The sequence below is a fragment of the Uloborus diversus genome, chromosome 6, assembly GCF_026930045.1.
Source record: "Uloborus diversus isolate 005 chromosome 6, Udiv.v.3.1, whole genome shotgun sequence".
In the NCBI taxonomy this organism is placed as follows: Eukaryota; Metazoa; Arthropoda; class Arachnida; order Araneae; family Uloboridae; genus Uloborus; species Uloborus diversus.
In genome coordinates this window covers 156,575,508-156,598,464 of record NC_072736.1, presented here as the reverse complement: position 1 = coordinate 156,598,464, position 22,957 = coordinate 156,575,508, and the positions used below count along the sequence as shown (strand labels likewise).

Sequence of the window (22,957 nt, the reverse complement as noted above, 5' to 3'; positions counted from 1 at the left end):
CTCAAGTCATTGTGGCAAAACAAGACGCATGTTTTATTCTGATCAACGTTTTGAATACAACCAACTTTAAACTATAATACTCAAAAATATACTGTCGTGAAATGTATGATAAATTTACATTTTCCCCAATCAAAATTGAACATTTATATCTCTCATATACAGTCGGCTTCCGCTCCAAAGCGATTCAACTTACGCCAAATGCCTATAACGCGAGTTTTTCTCGAGTAACGAATGTTAGAGCTAACGCTAATTTCTCACCCACAACACGAAAACTTTTGGAAAGGAATCGTGGCGCAAAATGACGGCTTCGCTATTTACTACTAAATATTAGTTTCGTGAATATACTTTCATCCTTTCAGCATAACTAACTGCTCTAGTTCCCACCCAGCGCTAGTCAAAACATCGCTTTGTTAGTGTGTATAAATAACAACTCCACAATTTTCTTTTAATATTTTAAATTCTAAATATGAAAGGTGATGAAATATTCTGCACCAAAGCACGCTGTTTCATGCTATGTTTGTGAAGATAGAAGGAAAAAGTGAAAATTTGTGACAAGATAACGAATTCTTGAACGCTTGAAACTCTAAAAAATGGTTCGAAGGCAGTGGCGGATTTACCAGGGGGGTGGTGGAGACGACCGCCCCCTCCGTAACTGTCCTTTTCGAAAACCAATAATATAGAATTAAAGGAATTACTAGCTTTCGCTATTAATTTCAATCAAGTACATTCCACAAATTTGCTTTAAATTAAGTTGAGACAGTGTAGTCGAAGATGGACAGCATTACCCACTTTTTAATTTGAAACCGAAGCTCGCCCCTCCCCTCTTTTTTGAACATTAATAATTTTTATATTTCTGTATGTATCTTCCAGCCTTTTTCTTCCATGGACTACACTATACTGGTATGATGATACATTTTGCTATGATTTAGAACAGTGGTTTCTAACCCTGGGGGTGATAGCCCCCAAAAGGGAGATTTAACTCTTGAGGGGGGCGATAAGTTTGTGAGGGGCGATAGGGGGTGATTAAAATTTAAAATACAGGCTAAAAGGGGACAATTGATTCCCTCCCCCCTACATAGTGGGTTGAGGGGAGGAATATGGCTTTCACGTTTTTCAACCGCCACCCCCTTGAAAAGAATGTAAATCCGCCACTGATCGAAGATAGCACAGCAATACTGTATAGTACTATTACAGTGTAGTGCTTTATTATTACTGCATACTGTATATGTACCGTACTGTTTTTTTTTTTTTTTTTTCATGTCTCTCTCTCCCATTGATAATTGATATTGTGCATCGTTTGAATACTGCTGTTTTTTTAAAAATACGGTAAAAATTCAGCTGTTTATGCAAGAAACGGTAATATATTGTTAAGAAATGGTCTGGAACAGTTTAAAGGGTGTTTAAAAATGTCTTAAATAATTGGATAAGTTAATACAAAATTCGTATATTGTACACGTATATTTGTATATAACACACACACAAAATCAACTCCTTCAAAGTTTCAGTAAAGATACTAAAGTTAGTTGAAATCTATGATCTAATAAACTTTAATTTTAAAAGCACCAGCTTTGATACGGTGCTCCAAAACTTGAATTTGTTTATATATATATATATATGTTTTTTTTTTAATTATAAAATGAGAAAAAGCTTACTGATGATCAATTGGGTGACGGAGAATTAAAAACAGCAACAATAGTGATAATAATAATGAACAGAAATTTAAAATTAACTTTAAATTTCTTTCTATTAGAATTAGAAAATTAATTTTTTTTCTCTCTTTTTTCTTCAAGTCCTTATTCTATTATACCCTTCTCAAATAGTTTCAATTATGCGTGCTCAGTCATTTAAAACGAGGGGCATCATGACCGGATAATTGGACAGTTCGGGCAATTAGAGTTTGGATAACTGGAATCCTACTTTGATATAACACAAATGTAATGTATCTTCAAATTCAGAAACCTGTAATTCTGTTATGGGGGAAAAATTCACTTCAGAGAACTCATAATTTAAAAATATTGATTTTATTTTTAAAAAACCATTTTTTGTGAAGGTATTTCTGAAATTAGATTTTTTTGGAGTTTTAAATAATAAAAAATGTAATAAACATCCATGGAATGACACAACCAATGATTAAAAAAATTATAATAATGAAAATTTAAAAAGAATCGCCGTTTTTGGTTCTGGATCAAAAATGGCCGCCAGGGGGGGGGGGATTTTGGAATGCCTCCCCTTTGTAAAATTTTTGTTTATACAATGTCAACAAGCATGCCGAGTTTCATAATTTTATCACAATTTGCAGTTTCTTCCCCCGTAGCCCCCCCCGACTATTTCCAAGTTAGGCGAAAACTAAGATCGATCTCGGGGGGGGGGGGGGGGGGAGCTGTTCCTCCCCCTCTTTGCACGACTGGGCCCTGTTAAATGCCGTAAAAAACTATGTTTTATTCTTCAAAATTTTAAAAGATTCGTACCACCAAGTTTTCTCTGTAATTCCATGGTAATTTTTGTGGACCTTTGTCATGAACAAAAGGTAAAATTCCTCGTAAAGATTAAAAAAATGTGACCTTTCAAAGACAATTTTCTTTTAAACTGTCCAAGTCTGATTTAACAAACTTTCCAGTCTTTTCTATTACTATTTAGCAATTTCTATAAATGCAGCATGAAGGAAACAAAGCTTCTAAAGATTAATATTTAAAAAAAAAAAAAAAACTACATTAGATTGACAACTTTTATTAGTAGATTTAATAGCCAAAAAGAAGACATTTCTAAAATATGTTGCCATAAATTTACCGAAGTTTCCGCGGTTAAAAAGATGAACCCTTGGTATAACGAAATCATTTCTGATCTAAACTTCAAATCGAAGCAAAAATGCACTCATCTCATTTCTCTGCAGCGGTTTTGTTTGCTTTTCCGATTCCTTCGCGCTGTCAATGCCTGAAGGCACTTGAGGGGTGTGTTTCGAACAATGAAAGACATTCCTCACTGACTCCTCTGAAGAACAATATCTCCTCCACACAAATTCCGGTTTGTCCCCTTTTCTGGATGTCGCGTAAATCTTGTCAGTTGTAAAACTAGTTTGCGGCTAAAACGTACAACGAGCATGATGCTTTCGTCACAACCAAGGTGCAACATTTTGCGCCATCTATTGGGTAAAGGAAGTTTTTTTCATAAAATGGGACACTCTTAAATAACAGAAACTTAACAAAAGTAAAAAATCATAAAACGCCTGCTTTTTACATAAAAACTGGAGTAAAGTGTCGGCACTTAGTTTTGATGAATCAATAAATAGGTCCGGTAAGTGCTGGGGAGTTGTGATCTCCGCCTCCGCTTATGGCCAGAGTTTATTTTTATTAATTTATTTTGTGCGTTTATTTATTTTAGTTTCAATAGACCAATAAATTCTTGGTAAGCTTTTAAACAAGTTTCCAATGTTCATTTCTTCACATCGACATTAATTCTGTATCTTCTACTGTGTGGTATCATCTCTGCTTGTATAAGCACGTAATATTGTTGACAGACTTACGGAACTTTTGGATCCCGGCGCAAAGAAAGAAACTAGCAACCTTGCTGTTGGAGGAGGTGAAGGTGCAATTTTGCAACTCACCAACTCTGCAGTAAGGCGGCAGGGAAGTACTCACCAAAGGACAAAAGCACAGGCAGGAGAGGAGGAGGCTGGCATGGGAGGAGAAAGCCACTGGGCCAGCCATTCCCTAAAAAGTTGGCAAAACCAAACGACTTCAGTCGAAGGTTTCAACTCCTTCCCCTGTACAAACTATTACCTCTAAAAGAGTGAGGACAAATCACCCACAGTCTTCGGCTCAAGAAGCTAGTATGCTCAAGATGGCTGTTGTGAGAGAAACCTTCCCTTCAGAGAGGCTATCTCAAGAAGATATCGAAAGTATTCAACTGGATATCCTGAGTTGGACGGATCTGATCCACTCTGGGGATCACACGCCGAAAATTCTAAGGGCTGCTACACATGCTGGTACACTGATAATGTAAAAGACTGAAATTGTAAACATATTATGGCGTAGTCGAACTTTCCCATGTTTTTTGCTTGACATTATTATGTAACATAGCAACCATGAAATGCTTATTATTTTATTGTATGCATAGGAAATAAGTACTTGGGTTGTGTTTCTAACCTAACCAACCAACACTCATGCTGATTTCAAACACTACAATAGAAAATTGGAGTAAACTTCTACACGCAAGTATGCTTCCGCATGCAACCATATGCAATGCAACTGTGTCTAGACATGCATCATTGTATACATATGCATGTAAGTTTGCTTATGCACAAAAGCTTGCTCACACATATATTACGCATGCTCACATGTATACTGGATAGGCACACATGTATGTTACAGTACGTTACAAGTGCATACTTATGTACATGCACACAAGTATGTATGCTCACACACGTAAGTATGCTTACACATATAACTATGTACATGCACGCATGTATGTATACGTATGCATGTATGTTGCAAGTATGCTTGCTTTAGTCTTTTCAACGAGTCCAAAAATAAAGTCAAGTATTCTAAAGGATAAAAGAGGAAAATAGTACACATATCTTCTTTCTGTGCTACCTTTCATCTCACGCTTAGAAAGTCACAACCTCGGGAAGTGGGTATAACATTTTTGCATTATTGCATTGAGACTGAGCAATAACTGTAATGCAAAAAAGGGGAAAAAGTTGAATATAAGTAATTAGAACCATCTAAATATCATAGTTAAATACCTCATTGATTTTGTCAGTCATTTTTCTTTCAGGCATTTCTGGTATATCTTCTCCAAATTCATAAAACGATCCGTCTTCTTTTGTTATATTGTTTGCACGGAGGTATTCAATAGCATCTGCGTAGTTCATTCTACGAAATGGCTTTTTTGGGGCTTTGAATTCCTAGATTAACAAAAGAAAAAAAAAAAAAGAAAAGAAGTTTGATAATAGTAAACAAAAGAAAACTAAGAGATGTTAGAAAAGAAAAGTTGTGTGTACAAGTTATAATAAATAAAAAAAGGAATTAGAAGTATAAAAATTGAAGATAGGAAAAATTAAATTACTTAACAATTGAAACCTCTATGTGAGAGAAACACAAAAATCAGGTGTATAGAAAAAATACTTACTGGGTTAAATTCATAAACTAAGTGAGCTACAGGTGACTTTAAAATTCTTTCAGAAACATCACAGATTAGATTTTCAAGGCGATCAAGAAGGTCATTGAAAGTGATAAAAGGACATTCAGCTTCTACATGAGTATACCTAAAAGCATAGTTGAACATTTGTAATACAATTGCAAATAAATGAAATAAAACCCTTCAACATAAATTAATATGATAACAACTACATACTTCTAGAATGGCAAACAAAATCTATGTCATTAGTTGATGTCATTAAAAACATATAAATTAAATGATTTAACGATAGCATTTCTTTAAAAATGAATTTAAAGTAAGACAGTTAGCGATTGGGTAAGCATTCTTGAAATTAGCTTGGATAGGACTGACTACATTTCAGCAAAATTGAAACATACATATTTGTTTAACCCATTCGGGACGGCAGCCTGCCGAAGCCAGCGCTCCTTCAGGATGGCAGCTGTTACACGTGGACTGTGCGTACAGGCCGGGGCAATTTCTCCCGCTAAGCCTAATTCGCAGTTGTACGCATTACATAACAATGAATAAAATGTACACTTCGCGTAGAAACGAAACCATTTTTTAATATATGATAAAATACGTATGTCATAATTTCAATCATAACAAAAAAATTTAATGAACAATAAAAAATTACAAAACATATTGTTTTTTTACTGTAACTAAGATTATTAAAATTAGACAATATATTTTGCACAAAACAGGAAAAATATTTGCGCTTAATATTTGTGAAATGAAGAATATTGTAACAATTCATATTTCAAAGCCGCATGAAAAATTTCAAAGCACTGAGCAATGCGCATTGCGCATTTTACACTCATAGGTAGTGTTAAGTCTTTTATTCTGCTTCGAGCAAACGACACATCTCCGTCTAAATTCTTTGCCTTCTTTTTCAGTGTAAAATTTTAGAAAGTATCTACTGAATGAAGAACTAAAATTAAAATAATTTAAGTTGTTTAAATGTCGTCCGAAAGATCCATAGATGGATCAGTCATAAATTTAGATATTTCCTCCTCGTAAAGATGACGTGTTCACCATGGCTACACAAATGAATCTAAAAGTAAAACCCCTTTCTAGAATCTCTCTCATGAAATCCCATCATAAATGGAATCGTAACTAGAAACATCCATTTCAAAATGAGTATGCGTTTCCCTTTTCATTTGCTAGCACGTTTATATTATTTTTTCACGAAATCTAATAAATCACAGACATTTGACGGACCCCATTCTGACGTCAGAGAGAGAAATACTAATGTTCTAGACCAATCATCTGGACGGAACATGGATAAGTAACGCCATCTGATATTAAACATTTCGTTCCGAAATCGAGCCGCACGCTAGCGTCGCTCGGATTCTTGAGTAGTATATGACTGAACGCAAATACGCGTGATTCGGATGGGACGAGCAGCCGCCGCTGACGCAAATATGCGTCCCGAACAGGTTAACAGTTATGACCATATTACAGATTTTAATGAGCATTTTGATTAAATTGTTTCAGTATCTTCTCTTTAATTTTGCCTCTAAGCAAGTTTGATATAAAATAACAATTCTTTCACAAATGGCAAAAGTCACAATTTTCTTGAAAAGCAAAATTTTGGTTAAAAAAAAAATCTATTGGGAAGCCTCAATCAGTGATGCTCCCATCAATTTTTCTGAGGATATACTCCCAGTAATCCATTATACACAATATGTGTATACGATCATATATATAATATGTCTAAAAAATGTTTGAGAGTATTCAGCACATATGGAGAACACCCCTGGCCTCAACATGTTTTAAAAGGGCAAATTTCAAACGTGATGTCATTCTTCGTTATGGAACTTAGGAATACATGTTTACTTAAGAAAGAAGTTGCCATTTTACATATGACATAAAGTTGGGAAAATAATTTGTATCCTTTCTAAAATGTAAACTTCAATAGATGACTCAATACATTTTGACTGGTTCAATATGGTTTATATTCACTTCGGATAAAAATTTTCCATGACCTTGTTACATGAAAAGAATAGTACTATTTAATATCAAACTCTCCAATTTTCTAAAATAGGCATTCAGCAAAACTTTTATGTGAATGCCACTACCTCATCAAAGTGCTTAATTTTTATTGTGATTGAAAAAATATCAGTGCACAGTTGAAAATAATTATAAACTGTTCTTGTTTGTTTTTAACATAATAATTTAAGTGAAGTAAAAATATAGAGAATGCAATATACTGATGCCTAAATGTCTAATAAATAGGGCATAATAGTAATGAATGGGACTAAGTTTAAAGTTTTGAATAATAAATTTATTTTATAAAAATATTGCCCTTAGGTGTTAACAGTGCATCTAACCATCCATGTAACTTGACAGTATTTTCGTTCTTTAAAGTAAAGCCATGTTTTTCAGTAAATTCATTTATCTAAACCAGATATTTCAGCTGGCCACAAGGGGGAATCAGCTTTTTGAGCCGTATGTTGGGCACCCCTGTTTTAGAGCATTAGAATTTCCTTATTTCAGTGTTCTATCCCGACAGAAGTCAAATACAGTGAATGCCGGTTAATTTAATCAGAGGTTAACTGAATCAGCCTCTTTAATGAAACAAATTGTCAAAAATAGAATAAAATGCAGCTTTATTGAATTAGCTGCTTTATTGAATCAGCTTCTTTATGGAATCAAAATTGTTTAGAACAAATGCGATTCATGTATGCGGGGGCCTTTGTATTGATTTTCCAAAGCCTTCAACAAATTAAGATAAGTTCTGATAAATTTAATAATGATTTTTTTTTACAAGTGGTTGAGATGAACTCAAATGCATTTGAATTACTTTTTGAGTGGACGAGGCAAAATCAAGAACATGCAATTCCACCACTACAGAATATAAAATATAAGAAGTGCTGAAAATAAAGGTGAATTCAAAATTAGTGATGTCCCAGCAGTAAAATCCGAATACAAAATAGGGCGGGCGGCTGTTAAAGAAGCGGATGCAACAGGATTCAAAAACTGATTTATTTTTGGCATCATTCAATTTTCTAGTACAGTGAAGCACTGTTTATACGTTTTTAAAGGGACTGTATGAAAAAGCGTACAAATAAAAAAACGTATAATAGGTACAGGTTTCGACGTATTAGATTCTGCCGGAACCAATTTAAAAAATGTATAATTGATAAAAACGTATAAAAGAGAAACGTATAAATGGAGCTTCACTGTATTAATATCTTTTACAAGCAATACTTTTAAATCACTCAAGATTTATAATGCTCTTTTTGCTACTGTTACTTTCTTACTGCTCAAGAAATTTTTCCATGACCTTGAATAAATTTCCATGACTTTTATCAGAAATATTAAGTTTCCGTGACTTTTCCAGAATTTCCTAGACCTGTATGAACCCTGGACAGATAATTAGTTATCAAAATTAAAAAGTTAAACAAAACATTTTTGTTCCCATAAAAAATATTGCTCTCTCTCTCTCTCTATATATATATATATATATATATATATATATATATATATATATATATATACACACACATATGGAAGTCTCAATAATCAAAATATACAAAACAAACTCTTAGTCAAAAAAAAAAAAAAAAGGAATGGAAATGTAATATGATCTGTATTAACCACAAAAATATAATTAAATGCAGAAAACTATGCTTGGACAAATATTTCAGGCTTTACCGCTGAAACATTTTTTGTTGATCTGGAGCACACTTACAAGATTTAAATATTAGATTCAATAGGGGCGTTTTATTACTACTGATAAATAATGGATTTAGTTTGTAAAATTTTACAACAAACAACATAGAAAATTTTATACACAACGCGTAGATAAGAGAATTTGATCACAAAGTTTTGAAAAGATTTAGAAATATATTCCACATTAGTGTTTGAGAATATCAGAACTGGTCTTGGAAAATAAGAACAGCTGAGGGAGAAAGAGAATCAGAAATCTTGAAGAGAATAAAGTGTTCTTGAGAATTGACCTTTTAATTAATATCTCCAATAATTAAAGCTGTAGAAAAACGAAACCTGCCTAAACATGATGCCCAAAAAGTCACAAATCTATTGATGCCTGCTCTTTGAATGTCAATTATTTTCTGGTGTTCTTGAGAAGTTCAAGTGACATAAGCACATAGATAAATAGATGCACTTGGACTTAATATAGAAGATACTTACTCAGCAAGATGCCTTCTGGTTCTAGATTGTTCAGCTCGATAAGACATTGCTACACAAAATGCATCACCTAAAGATGGAATAATTGTTTCTAGGTATAGCTGCGAAGATTGTGTTAAATAAGCCTGAAAAATATTTGAAAAATAATTATAACAAAATAAATTTTACAATCAAGCTTTTTTCTTCTGAAAAACTCATAAAACTGATATAATGAAAGTATTAACATATATGGAAACTATCTGAACAGTAAGTTACAAAATAAAAGAATAAAGAGCTAACAAAATATATTATTCTTCATTGGGTTTCAATGCAATTTTGAAAGGGTAAGTAATTATTATTTATGATGAAAATGAATAATAAAAGAAACTTTGCCAAACTCAAGATCATTTGATTGATATATAATCAGAGTCAAAAACAGTCAAATGCATAATAAGAAATAAATAGGTATAGGTAATTTTTTGCAGGAGAAAAAAAAAGGAAAGATTGAACATTTTGCAGCACAAAATTACAGATTTGCAGCAATCTGCAACTTGGTGCAACAGAGCGCTATTTCCTTTCAAATGCATAACAAGTTTCATTTGACAGAACAAAGGAAAATAAATAGAATTATAGAAATGTGCTATGAATTTTGAAAATAAAACTGATAGCTTATAAGAACTACTGCTTAATTTGAACTGAAAAGCTGGCATCTTGGGTGAATTCATTTCTAAAAGAGCATGTAAACATGACATATGGAACATGGTGGAACAATGATAAAATAAAGGTATATTCGGTATTCAGCCAGATTTTTGGCCAAATATCTGGTATTTGGTCGAATCACTAGATATAACATCACTAATTTACTCACTTTTTCATCTTTTTTCTCCGTATAGACATAATCAAATTTCAAATGTCAGTAGCACAATGAAGGACAATAAATGAAACTATCAGCTGTGTCTCATATGAACTAGAGTTTATTCTCAGCTCCCGAACAAAGACCAATAACATACACACAGAAAAAATAGTGTCAGGCATATGATGGAAAAATATATAACAGAATTTAAAAAAAAAAAAACTAAGCACTTTTCATAATGCATTCAAAACAACAAAATAACTTGTATGGATCAGAAAAGGCAATTTAAGTATTCCTGTAGTTTTCAGTTATTCCAAGAAAATGACTCAACGAAGGAGGAAAAGTGCGGCTCAAGTCAGGCAGAGAATTTCTTATCATTATCTAGCTTTCAATCTTTGAGTGTTGAAACAAGCATATATTTTTCTTATTGGGAAAGTTTGGTTTGAAATGATTAGAACCACTTTTCTTCGTTTGTGATGTCATTTTCTTAGAATTTTTGAAAACTATAGGAATACTAAAATTGTCCTTTCTGACCCATAAAAGTTATTTTGTCCTTTTGAGTGCATTATGAAGAGTGCTTAGTTTTTTTTAAAAAAATTCTGCTATTTTATTCTTTTTAGTGTATTTCAAACATAGAATAATGTTACCATCACAAAACTTCACTTTATTTTCTCATATAAACGCTCCATACTAAAAGGAAAAAAACGTATATACGTGTCTAAAACTTTAAGCATTTGGCACTAAGAATTATTCCTTGTTTCCCTCTAGAATTTGTTTGTGTGCTAATTTAATTAGAACCATTTAAATATTAAAGGATTATGAAACTAATTCATATTTTACAACATACAAGTTACTCTTGATAAAAATCCGAATACGTGTTTTTATTTAGCCACGTTTTTGATTACTGTCACAGATGAGGATAAAAATTCCAAGAAAGCAATGATAGTAAATACATTTCATGCTTGCTCCAGAGAAGCCTTGATTGAAAATGCTTATTATGATAATTTATACTATTGATATTGCTGTTGCAAGGCAACAAAATTTGTAGCAATGGGCTTTATATTTAAACATTTAATGGGGTTAGTACATGAAATTTGCTGTTTTCCATCCCTACTGAAATAATAATTTTATTTTAGAATTGAATTTTGTAGCATTAAGTTGTGCCTTAAGATTAAGCAAATTATTTAGTGGAATCCGGAAGTCTCTAAGTGGTCTAGTTTCTGAAATATAAGCAAAAGCACGCCTCAAATTTTTCCGAGACAATCAGGCCAAGAATACTAAAAATGCTTAAAAATAATCCTGTGTTTCAGTAATCACAAAAAAAAAAAAAAAAAAAAAAAAAAAAAAAAAAAAAAAGCAAAATCCAAATAACTGTAGAACCTCTGCACATATTGTTGGAAATGAACACATTGGGCAATATTTTTATTAACTAAGGAATAGTACTACCAAGTAACTAAAGTGAAGGCATTTACCTTTTTAAGTTAATTTAACATTGTTTAAAAGAAAGCATTTTGAACTGTATACAAGCAACATACATAACATATGCCCTATTTGAAAAAGAAAGGTAAAAGAAAACTAATCATTAACTAAAACAGCAAAGAGAAAAATGAAAAAAAAAAAAAAGAGAGAATTTGTCTATAATAACAACCAAACATACTTTTATTTCTTGAAATTAAAACACAGAAATTTAGGAAAACAATATAGTGTAACTTTATAAATTAAACTTCAGTATAAATGGAATGGTTATGACTTAGTTGTTCAAAGTTTGTTAAGTAAGAGAACATGAGTAATTCAGCTAAAAAACGAAATGTGTCTGCTTTCTATAAATTTTTAATTTATAATATCAACCACATCATAAGGTTTTCAGATTTCTACTATAATTTCAGAAGTCCTTCTGAAATCCTCTTTTTGTTTACAATATTTCACTAGGACATTAAAAATTTTTATTTGAAGAATTTTCAGAAGTTTTTTTGAACAACAGTAAACTGAGTAGAAAACACAAATCATAATAATAAGCTTAACAGCTATATTATTAACAGTAAACTCCTGATTATCGGCGGTCGGATTATCTGCGGGTCCTTACATTTTTTTTTTAATTTGAAACTTGTGATTGTGTTGTTGTTTGCTTTTTGATTTCACATATATTTTTTATATTCAATGTTAGTAGATGCAATGTTTTTAGTTATAATTTGAATGAATGTGTGAGTGTCATTAATATTTTTTATCTATTGCATACACTAAGCATCGTTTTTTACCTATTATTCAGATTATCCGCGGTTTCGCTTATCCACGGTTACCATGCCACACTATTCCGTGGATAATCGGGAGTATACTGTATTTAAAAACTTTTTCACTGAGCACCAAATGTACTCAAAAGTAACATTTTATCCCTACAGATTACGAATTTGCCCAGGTTTACTCTAAGTTAAAAAGGCAGTTCATACATAGGTAGTTCAGTTTCATATGAGTAAAATATTTCCCTGAAAAGCTTTCTGCTATAAATGTTGTAAATATATCTCTGAAAAGTTTTTATGCATTTTTGTCATGTTCTGACAAGGATTTTCATTAATTAACTTTCTCTTGAAAACAACTTCTTTAGATAAAATGCAAAATACATTATCAAATACAAAAATATAAATATATATCAAAATACGAGAAAATGAATACTAATTTAAACTGAAAGACAAATAGTGGTTAACATGTAGTACCTCCTGTCCAAAGTAGTCCAGTTTAAAAAGCGTGGAGCCGCCTTCAACTTGGGCTTGCACAAGAGTTGGTGGAGAAATTTCAACATAATGATTATCAAAAAAATGAGCTCGAAAACATTGCATTAAATGAGATCTAATCAACATTATTTTGGAGAGCTGTGAGGTGAAAAAAAAAAAGATTTCAATGATATTACATAGATTTACAATCATAAATAATCTACTTATTACGTTTGGGACATTTCTTCATTCTGTGCCTCAGAGCCAGTATAACCCAAAACTCCCTTCTGCCATCATCAATGAAACTCGTCTAACTTTGCATTTTTTGAACTTCATTTTTGAAAACTCATCAGTGGAGAGTAAGTACCTCAAGGGACCACCCCTATCGCCCCTCCCATGTATCCATCCCTGACTTACACTAAAATGGTTCAGAGACACAGAATTTGTTCACACAAAAACAAACCTCAAAGGAAGAAACAGAGATGATAAGTTTAATTTGCGTAATTATGGCTCTGACAAACAACTTCATTATTTTAAAATGTTTTGATGCAAGGCAAATCTCCACTTATTTACCAAATGAAATCTTATAAACTTAACAAACCATTTAAAAAGGAGAATAGTTACATTTCAAAAATAACTACAAACCTGGTATTGATATTTAGCAGTAACTTACTGCTCTTAAGCGCCAGAGCTAGATGTTCAAAAACTTCACATCACAAAAAGTAATTCCATTACTTATAAGTAAATGTATGGTTCTGATTTATGGAAACTAAAAACCCTTTTTAATTTCCTGGTTCGTCACAGAATCAGATTTTTTAACTATAATTTTATCATACATTATGCTCCTGATATGCCCAAAGAGTCTTATGACTCCCCCCCCCTCCCCTTTGAGAAATGACCCCTCCAAAGCCAGAAGCTGGATCCACCTTTAGGTATTGTTGTATAAAATTTATAGTTGAAGCATATAATCCGTTATTAGAATAACAGCTAAGGAACAAAGAACACAGCTCCCAATACTGAATATCATATTTTATTTTATTATATCTTATGTTTTGTAATAAGAATGGCCAATTGCAATCCTCACAGAAGATGCAGGATAAATATTTGATGAAAATATAAAGTTCCTTATTTCTTCAATTAAGAAGTATTCAAAATGAAGAGAATGTTATAATATTTAAAAGCACTGTACTTACATTTTCACCTCTCAACATTAAATGCCTGTTGTCCAACTGCACATCAACATGTGATTCCTACATAAGTAGAAAAAAATGAAATAACACATAAAAAATTATTCAAAAATAACAAGCAAATGCTGAGGAACCTTCAAGTTTAAGAAAATAAACTTCCCAAAAATGCCAATCGGTTTTTTATGTTTTATTGGGGGAAAATAGTTTTTTCATACTTTGCACTTTACACTTAAAGATCCCCTATATCTACCACTAGTTGTGGTTTAGCTGGTTGGATGGGACCCTGAAGACAGCTCTGATTTTTTAATCCAGACCAGGAGCCAAGCAATCCCTGGTCCAGCACACCAGAGATATTGGTTCACTTGGAGGACTTTGTGACCACGACATATTTAGAATGTCCCAGGCACCATTAAGAAACGCGGACATGGCCGCTCTAGTAGTTCTGCCGCCCTAGGCAATATTGACAAGTGCCGCACCCCTTCAATTGAATAATAATAATAATATAAAACTAGCCTGCGTGCCCGGCGTTGCACGGGCTACTTAAAAAATGAAAGAGCTGTTCAATTGATGTTTTTGTATTATTCTGACATCAGTTTCTAAAGCGCTAAGGAGTAAATAATTACGCGTAATGCAAGGTTTGCAAAACACCAGTAGAGCATATTTTTGGCAAAAACCTCTTTAACGTTAATCATATTTATCAATAATACAAGTTATGAGTATTTTCAATTAGCACAAAAGATGAAAACATATGCATTCTCAACTATAATATGTGCTCACTTTAAACTGAATTAAATCTGATAGAATATATCTGAAATATTTATGTACAATTACAATCAGCTTTTTACATAAAATGACACACACTTTTTTGTTGATTACGTGAAACTAAAGCACCAAGACTTATTAAATACCAATAAGCACTAATTTAATATCAAGCCATCAGATTCCAATTAAGCTTTAGTTAAAATCCTTAAAAACAATCTTTTTTGTTTCACTCTGTTTCACTTAAAGTAATCCAAAAAATCTTAATTTAACGTATTCTTTTAACGATACAAACTGTATTGCAAAAATCGAAACAGGAAGGAAAAAGAGATTTATTACAATTCGAAAACTCACCCATGCGACGGAAAAAAGTCCAACAAAATAAACATAATTAGTCGCACATCCTAAATGTACCCAAATATGAGGCCGGTGAATGATAAACTTACACTTCAATCAATAAACATTACTAAAGAAACATTTTTCATATGCTGAAAAGAGTTAAGAACGTTGAATGTGAAAAAATAAGAAAGGACAGACGATAAATGTCCGAATAGAGCAACCAATTTTAAACTAATTAAAAATGAAATTCTAGATGGAAACGTTGTTTTAAGATTTGGACAGCAGCCAAAAAAATCTCTTTTGACACAATCATTAGAATTTTATTTGCTCAACCATATGCAAAATGGCAACAGGAAAGAAATAAAAATTCCTGAATAGCGTTATGTTAATTAACGTTTTAATTAATATCTCCACTAATTAAAGTCGTACAATTATGAGATTGGTCCTATTGTTTTCTTTGGAAAATTTCGAATTGATCGGTATCTCGTTTGACTCCTGATTCGCAGTGGTTCTTGAGAAGATCGATCTTCAGACAGACAGACAGACAGACGGACGCGAACAGATTTTAATATTATAGTGGATAATAATATATTAATAAAATAAAAATAATTGTAAAGTGCTTAAAATTAGAGTGAGTTTCTAGTTAAATTCCAAACTAGGTTTGGCATATCCAAACACTGGTACATACTTTAAATTATCTTTTTTAACATTAAAGTAGTGCAATTTATGGCATTGAAACAGATATTAATATTTAAAAAAGATTATTATTATTTTTAGCATTGAAGTAGTGAATTTTATGACGCTGAAACAGATATTCATACTTTTAAAAAATATGTTTCAATTTTGAAATTTGCCGCACTAGGCGGCCGCCTAGGTTGCCTACCCCAAGAGCCGGGCCTGAATGCGGAGGATCTTTGAACGGCTATGATCGAACCTGGGACCCTTAGGTTAACAGCATGATCCCCCCCCCCTCAATAAGGCCACCACTGCATACTGTCTGCCCGTAATTATTATAGATTGGCAACTGTTTAATTAATAGGATGAGTCTATCTGAATAAGGAGGAAAAATTAAAATTTGACACATAAGTTTCACTCATTACTCATTTCAAATGTAACCAGTGGTGTTCCCATAAGGTGTACTCCATATACGTCGTATACGCTCAAACATTTTTTAGACATATAGCGTATACCCTCAAGCTTCATAAATTTTCATATTATGACATACTATGTATATGATCATATACACAAACTGTGCGTAATGGATTACTGGGAGCATGCCCTCAGAAAAACTGATGGGAACATCACTGAATATAACTCAGATTAATTTAGAATCTATCTGCAAAAGCATGCATCCCTGAAAATTAATAGATTTGTACAGGGTATCTGCTACATTTTGAGTTTTGAAATCCATGACTTTTCCCCGACTTCTGCTTGTAAATTTTCATGACTCACGGGATGCAGTTTTTTCAGAATTTTTTTTTTATTTTTTACCAGAACTTCTAAAGTAGAGTCTTGTGAAAATTAAATTGTAATCATCTGATCTGTGCTTTGGACATATGCTTCTAAAAATTCAAATTAAAGTGAAAAGTAACTAATGACTGTTACAAATTAAGAAAAAAAAATAACTAGTGACACACATGAAATAATTAGAGTTTTCAATTAATTATTTTGCATCCAAGGACATGCATTTATAATTCTTAATTTTTTGAAAATATTTTTTGAATTCCAATAAATTATACAAAATTTTTATATACGTAAGAATTTACATGCAATCAAATTTATTATTTTTTCTCAGAAAAATCTGATATGATGCACAATACTTTTTCAATCACTAAAAATATTTTTGAAAAAAATTAATTGCAAAATGATTTTTTTAAATTAAAGAACCTTCGAATATACAGCAATAACGATGTAAAGCTAGGTGAACAGCAAAACATTTGAGCTTGATTTTTATTTCTTTTCTATTGAATTTTTTAAAATAAATATTTTATTTTATAAAGAAATAATGAATCAAAAGTTTTTTTTTAAGTACGTAGTTTTCTAAAAAATCTATGCCTAGAAAGAATTTAGTAATTACTAAAATTAAGTTAACAATAAAGAAAATAAATAAATTATCAGAAAAAAGAATATTAATTAAAGTACTTAATAATTAACTTGTCAGACATATTACCGCCAAAGTTTTAGGATAGGCTACAATTATTCAATTGAAACAAATCTCAAATTTGTGGTTTTTGCCACATTTTCGGACTTTTTAAAAATTTTATGCTGGAAAATTTGCTGATCAAATTATTTTATAGTTGTCCTGAATGTACTAAATTAATTCTTTGAATCATTTTTATTTCTAAAATCTTCATTAACTCAAGACACGGCTGAAAGGCTTTTAAATGCTTTACATGGCCTGGACTCTGTAAAAACATGTCTCATGCAGCAGGCTGTAAATGACACAGTATTTTCTTCTCCCCATAAAGTCGAAAGAGAATTATTTCCAGTCAAGTATCAAAGAAATTGTAAAAGTCTATTACTCAGTACTTTAAAATTTCAAATTAACTAGTGCGTAATAATTCGTGGAATGCTAGACAAAAAGCGTACACTTTCTTCTTTTGGATATTTAAAGCGTAATTGCTTAATAGGATTACAGATAAAGTAAGTGCAATTTTTTTCTTCAGACCCCAATATTAAGAATAACCCCGATTTAAAGTATAAAAGTTTCGGGTCCCGATGTATTCATTAAATCGGGGTCTGACTGTATTATTAAATCCTTATTTTATTCCATATATTTAAAAGAAATATCTGACTTGAACTTCCATTCAACTAACTCTTCTTAAATATTTTATTCGAATTAAATCATGTAAGAATGTTAGCATAATTATTTCTGCCACTCATAAAATATTTTGACAGTGAACATTTGTTATTTCTTGTTTTTAAATTTTTTTTAAGGCAGCCAGATGCATAAATGGCTAATTGCAGTATGGAAACAAGCAGTGAAAATCTGAAATGTTAAATTCACAGCAGTTACACAAACAAAAATTTTTAAGACTGCATGAATTTTTTTGCAAATATGCACCATAATATTAAAATTAATTGGATGAGCTTTTTTCCTTAACATTTTAGAAATGTTGCCTTTCTAGGGGAGAAAATGCAAAAATTTTTATAAAGTAGAATTGTGTGTGCAGTTTATAATTTTTCTTAAACCTCTTCATTTTCATTTGGCACAACCTTACCATAGAAAGAACACTTTACATAAAGGCAGCTTCAGCAGTTGTAAACTGCTGTGGGAATGAGTTTCGAGATGTTTGAAGAAACGAAATTTGGATTCAATACTAACAATAGGTTGGAGGTTGAGAGTTTTTTTGCACTTTAGTTTCAGCAAAAACTAAATAAGCAAGCTTGTACAATAAAGTTGAAATACAATAGATGACAAAAATACAAAAAAACAGTTACTGCACTTTACATTCCCAAGGCAGTAAAAATGATTCTCATGTATTATTTAGCAGACGAAAGGTATAGAGCTACTTACAATTGCAAAAAAAAAAAAAAAAAAAAAAATGGAGTGTCAGAAAAAGTGTAAAAAATCTTATTGATCTTATGAAAATATTTGACTGACTAGATCAATACAAACTGAAATTTAATTCCTAAGGGTAATACACTCCATCATTTTACTAAAACATTCAAGAACAGCACTTCTTATTACATCCTTATACAGATTATTAAAGCACAGTATCATTTTGAAGAAAAAAAAAACATATAGAGTGTACAAATAACATAAAAATTGCAGAAATAGAAACGTATGAAATCAAACTTTGTCCAATGTGCATAGCCTCACTTCAAAGCAACAGTAAGATATCTAATCCTAGAAATAACACTAAGATATCTAATCCTAGAAATAACACTAAGATATTGTTGTGGTTCATTTCTCGGTATGAATTCACCACAATTCAGAGGTATTTTCCTGCGTAGATCCTTTTTCCCGTAAGATATTTCGCATGTTTAAAATCCAGTGCTATCAACTTTAGAACAAGACGTTAACTAATATTATTTTTTCCATTTCCTTACAACCACGAGCGTCATATGCTTATACTGCTGCAATTACAATAGTGAAAAACAATTTATACAAGGCCAACCTACATTCAATATTTTACAAGGCGCAATATCTTACTGTTGCTCTGAGGCGACAATAGAGAGAAGGTTATAGAAAAAGTAACTACCTCGTTAAGTACATTGTCAATACCGCCCGAAGGAGCTTCACCAACAAGTTTCCAATAATCACACTGCAATTCATGTCCACCAGGGGCCTACAATTAAGATGTTTATAGAATATGATTAACAACACGTATGTTAGACAAACAAAAGTTTTACGATAATTACAGTCAATTCGCGATAACTCGAATCTAAAGGAACCGACAGAAAACTTTGACTTACGGGAAGTTCAACTTACTGCTCGTTTTTTGACATTATAATACCAAAAACCGTCAAATATTTTAATTCATATGTACATATGCAGTAGAAGACCGTTATAACGCACACCTTTGAACCAGAGCTTTTGCATTATGCAGGTTTTTGCGTTATATAGAGCATTTCATATATTAATATATCTATATATTGGCATTTCAGAATGAATTTATCTGCATTAAAACACTAATATTACAATTAGTCATATAAATATGTTTTGCAATCAAAAGAAAGTGAATTATCCTTCACTTATGCTAGCTTCATGGTTAATAACAGCTGCATTTTCAAGAGTGATCTGGTAGTATTTTTTTAAAACTGAGAATTCTAATTTTCATTTAAAACCTTTGAATTAAGATAGAAAGATGAAAAACTGTTTTCAAATTTAATTTGGCTAACAATTTTTATGTTTGCAAGGTAGAACAGAGGGCTTTTTTTAACTGCAAAAGTTATTATTTACAGCTGAAAAGTTGTGCGGTTTATAGAGAATTGCGTTATATAGGTCGGCGTTATAAAAGTATTCTACTGTAACAGATAAAATTACAGAACTTAAAGTTTTTTGCACAATATGTAGTTTCTCCGTGAAGAGTTCTGAAGACTAAGTTGTGTCTGGTCTTGAACTTCTCCAGCCATCCAGCACTGGCATGAAAATTTTCAATTTTCAGTAATATAGCAAAAATCGTTGCTTTCTCACGCAGCAAAGACTTACTTATAGGAATGGCATGGTCTTGATTTCGATACTGCTGGAACCACTTGAATAGAGCTGATCTACTTTAAGAAAGCCGCACACCTTCATTCGTTTCAAATTTGGATTCATGGATTTGTACTGCTTTTGAAGAATCTTTCTTTTTGATTGTTGCATTCCTTTCAATGTCATAAATAAGATTTACTTTACTTTCTAAATCTAAGGTTTCTAGCTTTTGCTTAGATATCTTTAATAGTAAAGACAAATCTTTCTCTCTCTCGGGAAATCATCAGCAAATGATGGAACTAAAGAATGAAGGAAAATGAATCTTAACTTAGATCAACCTTTGAAAAAAGGTACTATCAGTTGAGTTGATAACTTGACAGCTTATAAGTAAATTCGTAGTCCAGCAACATGTCTAAGTGTAAAACAATACAGTACAAAGAAAGAAAACATGTTATACTCATTTCCACACGTGTAACTCCTTTATCACACATTGGCTCAACAGGTGTCTTCCTTTCTTTAGAGGTCTAATGTGTAGGAATTGCAAGTGAAGAAGAATGAATTTTTCTCTCATAGTCACTTGCTTCTTTCTTTTTTTTTTTTTCCATTCTTCCAAAATAAATTTTGAGTCATTTTTGAAAAAACTTCAGAGTTAAAGGAAGTTAACTTCGAGATATTGATAATAATTAGCATGGAATGAAAGGCAAAGGGATTGGGACTTGATAAAAACTTCGAGTTAAAGTAATGTTCGAGTTATCAGAATTTGAGATAACGCGAATGGACTGTATATCAATAACTTACTATCCATATAATTGAATAAAAAAATAAAATTAAACAAGCAATTCTGAATTTAATGTTTTAACTCATAAAGAGGCTGGAATTGCACTTGGAATTTTTGACTTCCTGATTTTAATTAAAAAAAAAGAATTTTCATTTATTTGCTTCCTAAAAAAGAGAAGTAAGCATCAAAAATGAGAAAAATTCAATTCTCACACCAGATGCAAAGAGATCACATTTTTTAAAGCAAGAGCATCAAAAATATAAAAACGAAAAACATTTAGTGTTAGAATTAGTTATTTCAGAATTGCGTTTTGCTCATTCCACACAATGTCGCAAGGTGTCGCAAGGGGTGCCACAATGACCCATGGCAACATGGGCGCCCATATGCAAAATTTTAAGGGGGGGGGGGGGAATCAGATATTTCCCCCATGGTTTAGCAGGATATTTTCCACATGGAAACTGATTTCAGTACAGATTAGAATTATCAAAATTTGACATTATTGCTTAGTTATTCATAATTGGCTGGAGAAAAAATGTTTTTACATTTTTGCAAAGAAAAAGTACTAAAAGCAAAGAAGTTTTTCATTTCCAAGTGGGGAGGGGGGGGGGGCTTGAGCCCCCACTTGCCCCTTTTTATGGGCGCACATGCATTGCATCATTACCTATATATATATTAGAGACAGACTAGGGCAGTGGTTCTCAACCCGCTGACTGGCAAAATCTTTTTTAAAAAATTTGTGGCCCGTTGAAGTTCTTACCTTAAAAGTTAATAAAAATAATTAATAATTGCAATTAATTAATATATTTTGTAAACAAATTTCGACTTGCAGGATAATAAAAAGTGGCGATTTTTTTTTAAAGTTCTTTTTTTCGGGGGCCGCTTAAAAATTTGTGGATCTGCCCTTCATTAAATTTATGGACTGGACGTGTTGTTAGTTTAAGTAAATTTTCAGCATTCGGAATGCTCTGAGCACAGAATATTACTCATAGACTCCCAGTTAAAAAGACAGTGAATTCCTGTTCAGATAGGCAATCAAGCAAGAGAGAGCTCCTTGCTCTTTAACTCAGATAATAGCAAGTATTAAGAAAAATAATACTAAGAAGTCCAGTGTGGAAGAAAAAGTTGATTGATAAAAGAGCTATAGTTAGGGCAAACTAATCTGGCAGCTTTGTGAAGGCTACTAAGATCTTAATCACAACAGTAGGACACTGCCAGGTTTAATATTTTTTTAAAGCTTATTTTAACTTACTTCTAATATTAGCACGGTCAAGAATTTTGTATCATTTAAAAGGATGCAGTTTCAAAATATATATAAAAAAAAATCGAATTTTTGAAAGTATTTAGGGCTCCAAAGCAGAACACTTTAGGATGTTCTGCAATGTAAAATCGTTCGACCAAAATTGTTCTGCAAGTATTTCAAGCATTTTACGCGAGAAAACGTGATTTTCCTCGAATGGGTGCTAAAAATAAAAATCATTTCATATAGGAGTTTTTTCTTTTTTAACTGCACTGTTGCTATTTATTTCTGTGGAAATGAGATATTTCCGGAAACATCACAGCTTTCAACAAATGACTAATTAAAGAGAAAATTAGTTGATCATGAAAACTATAGAATCAAAAAAACTTTAACAAGGTGTCAAACCTAAACTGATTGAGATTCTTCAAAAATAGTTTATTTGCTTTCTAAAATGCAGATATAAAATTTCAGGGCCCAATAAAGGTTGATTTTACTACCTCTTTTCGGTACTTTCACAAAAAAGTTATTTTAAAATCGGTACTTTCACAAAAATCAAGTTATAAAATCAGCAGCGTCTCAAAACTAACTTTGAAAATCGACACATTCTAGAAACAATATTAAAAAAAACGAGGGTTTCACAAAAACCTGTGTTTTAAAATAGAAAACATGTTTTT

The 22,957-nt window shown here is 31.8% G+C and overlaps 1 protein-coding gene across 1 annotated transcript in view; it reads right to left on the bottom strand.

Annotated features, from left to right (window-relative positions):
* The window catches only part of LOC129225039 (asparagine--tRNA ligase, cytoplasmic-like), a 55,887-nt gene that overhangs the window by 12,042 nt on the left and 20,888 nt on the right, over positions 1 to 22,957 (bottom strand). The window contains exons 8-13 of the mRNA XM_054859585.1: positions 19,337 to 19,423; positions 14,040 to 14,096; positions 12,850 to 13,005; positions 9,313 to 9,434; positions 5,128 to 5,263; positions 4,742 to 4,903 (exon numbers count right to left, since the gene is read on the bottom strand). Coding sequence (XP_054715560.1) covers positions 4,742 to 4,903; positions 5,128 to 5,263; positions 9,313 to 9,434; positions 12,850 to 13,005; positions 14,040 to 14,096; positions 19,337 to 19,423 — 720 coding nt within the window. The remainder of the gene's footprint in view (positions 1 to 4,741; positions 4,904 to 5,127; positions 5,264 to 9,312; positions 9,435 to 12,849; positions 13,006 to 14,039; positions 14,097 to 19,336; positions 19,424 to 22,957) is intronic.